Raw genomic sequence first — 4,520 nt, 5'->3', positions numbered from 1 at the left:
TGCCCCTCCACGTCTGGAGCTCTTCATGGTCTGCCTCGCCCGTAGCTGACGCCTCCTGCCTGCGCCCCTTGCCTTGACGCCACAGGGCCCTTTCAGCTCGCTTCTTTCTGCTCCTTCTGTCGTCGTACACCGTCGTGTGCCTTTACCTTCAGGGCATCTTCAAAAGATTTCGATTAATGCATCTTTTTTCGAAATCTAGGGCACATACTTATTGTTTTAGAAAGCCACCGTGACCCTTTCAATTGTCTTAAAAAAAATCAATCAACCTAGGTTTAATTCTCTATTTTATACCGTAGTCTCTCTCTCTCTGTCCTCTCTCTCTCTCTCTCTCTCGCTCTCTCTCTCTCTCTCTCTCTCTCTGCATAGCAGCACACGCGGGGCAAGCAGGCACTCACGAGCAGCCATGGCGAAGCATCATCCTGATCTGATAATGTGTCGCAAGCAGCCGGGCATCGCTATAGGGCGACTCTGCGAGAAGTGCGATGGCAAGTGCGTGATTTGCGATTCGTACGTGCGCCCCTGTACTCTGGTTCGAGTGTGCGATGAGTGCAATTATGGCTCCTTCCAAGGGCGCTGCGTCATCTGCGGAGGTGCTGGCATTTCTGATGCTTACTACTGCAAAGAGTGCACCCAGCAGGAGAAGGATAGAGATGGTTGCCCCAAAATTGTGAACCTTGGCAGTGCCAAAACTGATTTGTTCTATGAACGTAAGAAGTATGGTTTCAAAAAAAGATAGGTCAGTGCAAGCTCGCAACCTTCTGCTTTGTCGTGCCTTATGAGGTTGGGGTGCTGCATACATACAGCTGAAATGTGTCATGCTTATTGTGGGCTATGATAGCATGTTCTTGCAGATGTAAGAGTGCAAAGAATGACACTTTTTAATTGTGAGGTTTGCACCCATTCAGATAGACATACTGTATTGATGTTAAATTATCTCCTATTGCTGGTGGATGCTGCATAGTTATTTCAGAAAAGGTTTTTCTTTCCCCTTGAGGTGTGGGTAAATGAACAGTCCATTTCAGCGGAATTGGAGTGATGCTCTTTGCAGTTGATAGTGTCGGGTTTAAAACTGTTGATTGCTTTTTGCTTGTGAATGTTATTGTTGTCTGGATACTGTAATTTGTCACGGCTCTCTTGCTGGTATGAAGTCAAGTTCACTCTCAACATCGACTTCTTTCCAAGCAATCAAAACATACATTCTTCACCCACAAGGAAAATCTGTTTTACCAGTTTCCAGTTTGGCACATCTTAGTCTCCTCTGATAACTTTGTTTCAAAGGTTTGGGAAACTACGGCCCCACGCTGCAGGGTTGTGTGTGCTATTCTTTTCACAACATTATCGTATATTAAAACTACACGCTTTGATGGAGCTGAAAGAGGGATGAAAAAGTTTAAGAATATGGAGAGAGAGAGAGAGAGAGAGAGAGAGAGAGAGAGAGAGAGAGAGAGAGAGAGAGAGAGGATTAGGGAGAAGGTGAGGAAAAGCCTTGTTTGACAGCTGCCTCGGACCTTATAGTTTGAGCGGTAGCCATTGATCTTGAACGGGGATGGAGAGCATGCAACACCTCTTTCTGAGTGGTCATGGCATCGTTGTTTGGATGTACAGGTCATTGCGAGATGAGTTTTGTCACGTGCACATCTAACCCTATGTGCATGTGGACAAGCTACTTCAGGTCCAAGGCACCTTTGTGAGTCTGTTCGAAGGCCGTGCATGTCCAGGCACTAGAGTAGTTGCATATCCTCTTGTTGCACACAACGTGATCATCAACGTTACAATTAGTAGCCATCATGAGCATTTTACAGTGCACAGAACCCAATTTTTCTATTTTAGCCATATTTCAATTATTATTAATAAGTGACTTTGTTGGGAAACTGGGTAGGGTAAATTAGCTAAGTTAATTTATAAGGAAACTAGCGCTATCACTTTCTAGTAGAAGAGACAGAAGAAGTACCACACTTGCAGTGCACCTTCTCAACAAGACTCGGCAGGACAACCTAGCGTTTTTCAACCAACAAGACAACCTTGCGTTTTTCACCAGCAGATCAGCCTTGGCGTTTTGCAAATCCCAAATCAGGCCTAGCGTTTTTGCAAATTGCAGATAGCATCAGCGTTCTACAGATTCCTGGCAACAAATCAGCCCTAGCATCATTGTTTTCAGTTTTCAGCACTTAGACACCGCAAGATCAGTCCCTAGCCTTGCAGATCTCACCTACCGCAGCAGATCCTCGCCGCATGGTCAGATCAGCCAACGTTTTCAGTTTCAGCCCGTTGTCCGTAGATTTTAGTATCTGCTTTTTCAGCGCATTGTCGTCGCCATCACCGTCCTCGCCGACACAGAGTCAGAATTCAGCATTTAGCAGATTTTTGAGAATTCAACCCCTAGCGTTTTCAGATTTCAGCTCGTCTCGTCGTCGTCATCGTTGTCGTCGACATCGTCGGCAAGTCCGTTGCATCTAGACCATTGTACCAGATTTGTGCAATCAATAGCATAGACCTCTCTCGCCACATAGAGTGGGGCCCTTGGAGGAGGGTTTGCCAACATTCTGGTGTCGTATTCTCTTCTCTCTCTATCTCAGTCTCAGTATCTTCATTCACAATGTCATTCACTTTGTTGTGATCATTTGCTCTCTTTCACTAAAGGAACGGAAGGCTCTCCCTTCCGTAAGTAAAAGGAACCCTTGAGCACAGTTCGGAGCACTCATCTTGAGCAAAGTTCAACATTCACTTCCGTTGCACCTTACATTGGTATCAGAGCTTTGGTAGTGTTCTGTATCACTCAAGGAAAGAACCACAAGAATTTGTTTTGCTTGTTGCGGTCGCACATAACCCAAGTACACTTGGGCACGTCGATTCCTAATCGTGTTTTTGAAGAGTGACAGGTAACCCAAGAAAGAAGGGCTTGTCCGACCTCCCCTTGTTCCTCTTTTCACTCATTCAGAGCAGACTGTGCACTTACCGGCTCGCCAATCGACGTGAGGTGGGAAAAAATAACCTTGGTGTGAGCACAAGGCCCCCAAGGGGTGTGCCGGCACGGAAGAGTAGAGCTCGGGTAAGAAAAGATCCTTCTTTAACACAGATTGCAAGCTAAAGAAAGACCTCAAGAACCTCAAGGACTCAAGAACCCAAGGACCTTAAGAACCGGAGTTCCTCGTTTACTTAAGTACCAAGAACTAAGTGTATGATCAACATCCGGATCCGCATGGATACTTTGCGTGAAGGTGATGAGCATGGACGTTGCGAAGAAGAATTTTCCCCACCAGGAGGTTTTCCGACCCTCCCTCCTCCCCATCTACGCCAAGGGTTGCACCAAATCCTATGGAGGCTTTGGTCAAAACGATGATGGACATGATGTTACAACAAGAAGCGCAACGCGCCACCTTGGAGCGCGAGCGTGATGAAAGAAAGGCAGCCTTGGATTGCGAGCGTGAGCAAGCGCGCTTGGCGGCCGAGGAAAGAAAGGCTGTCACTAGCGTGTGACTACTATCTATCCTTTTTGTTGATTTCTTTCTTATTATCTATTTACTTTCACTTTTTGGAAACACCCCTCGGGAAATCTAACTGCCCTGCATTGCATAACTAGTGTGGAACTGTCCAGAGGGAGTCCATGCCTGAAGGCAAGAGAGCACTAAGATTGGACAAGGACTATGGTTAGCCAAAGTGGAGTCATTGACTAGCCAAAGTGGAATCCTTTGCTACAGAGGCTACATTTTTAATTTTGGGTGTGGCTGTAGTGTACAAAGGGGGTCAGATGACCTAGAAAGATACAATGGCAGCATCTCCTAAAATTTAGGGAACTGCTATTTTGGGACTTGAAAATGTGTTTGCGTCATTACCTCCGGAATGACAAGGAGAACATTTTCTTACTCTGCCGTGAAGTCAACTGGGCAACCGGTTGGGAGATTTTTAGGTGGCAACCCCGAAACGGGAAAATGCTTGTAAATGTGCCAAGTGGCACCTTCTGGTGCACTTTCCTCATGCAAGAGAAGGGGGCGCTGATTTTAGAGGGGAGAAGGGCTCATTTTCAGATTTTGTCACAGGATAAGAGCTATGGAGTGCTTGCTTTTCCTCTTATGTACAGTGCGGTGCCAGGAGTGATGCCCTGCACGCTACGCACTGCCCTCTCTCTCCCCTATGGCAGTATGTTATGCCCCTCTAGTGGGCTTTTCAATTGACCAATGTACAATTGTGTGGGTTCATGCGCGATTGCCGAGGCAAGAGCCTCTTGCATAGGTACTGGATTAGCTAGCGGCTAATCCCCCGCAGGTACAGGTGAATTCGGAGAGGTTTCACACCAGAAATCTCGTCCGATTCAAAGGGCAAGTAGCCCTATAGGTGCGGGAGCTCGAGGACTTGCTACGGATGCGACTGGCACGTGAAATGGAGCCTGAAACAGTAAATTACAGCCTGCTGTGTAATTTTGCAGGTTTAGGGTTTTGGCCCTAAACGGTCCCTAATACCCCTAGGAGGTTCGGGGACGCGAGGGGACCGCTGTAAAGGTGATCTGGCGCATTTTCGGGGCT

General features: G+C 46.9%; 1 protein-coding gene across 1 annotated transcript; it reads left to right on the top strand.

Annotated features, from left to right (window-relative positions):
- Positions 1-302: 302 nt before the first annotated feature.
- Positions 303-987, top strand: LOC147434114 (PHD finger-like domain-containing protein 5A). Its single transcript, XM_086489889.1, has one exon. The coding sequence runs from the start codon at positions 404-406 to the stop codon at positions 734-736; it is 333 nt and encodes a 110-aa protein (XP_086346015.1). The 5' UTR covers positions 303-403; the 3' UTR covers positions 737-987.
- Positions 988-4,520: the final 3,533 nt, after the last annotated feature.

The sequence above is a fragment of the Adiantum capillus-veneris genome, chromosome 19 (assembly GCF_014529385.1).
Source record: "Adiantum capillus-veneris isolate H3 chromosome 19, ASM1452938v2, whole genome shotgun sequence".
NCBI lineage: Eukaryota > Viridiplantae > Streptophyta > Polypodiopsida > Polypodiales > Pteridaceae > Adiantum > Adiantum capillus-veneris.
This window is presented reverse-complemented; position numbering and strand designations above follow the sequence as displayed.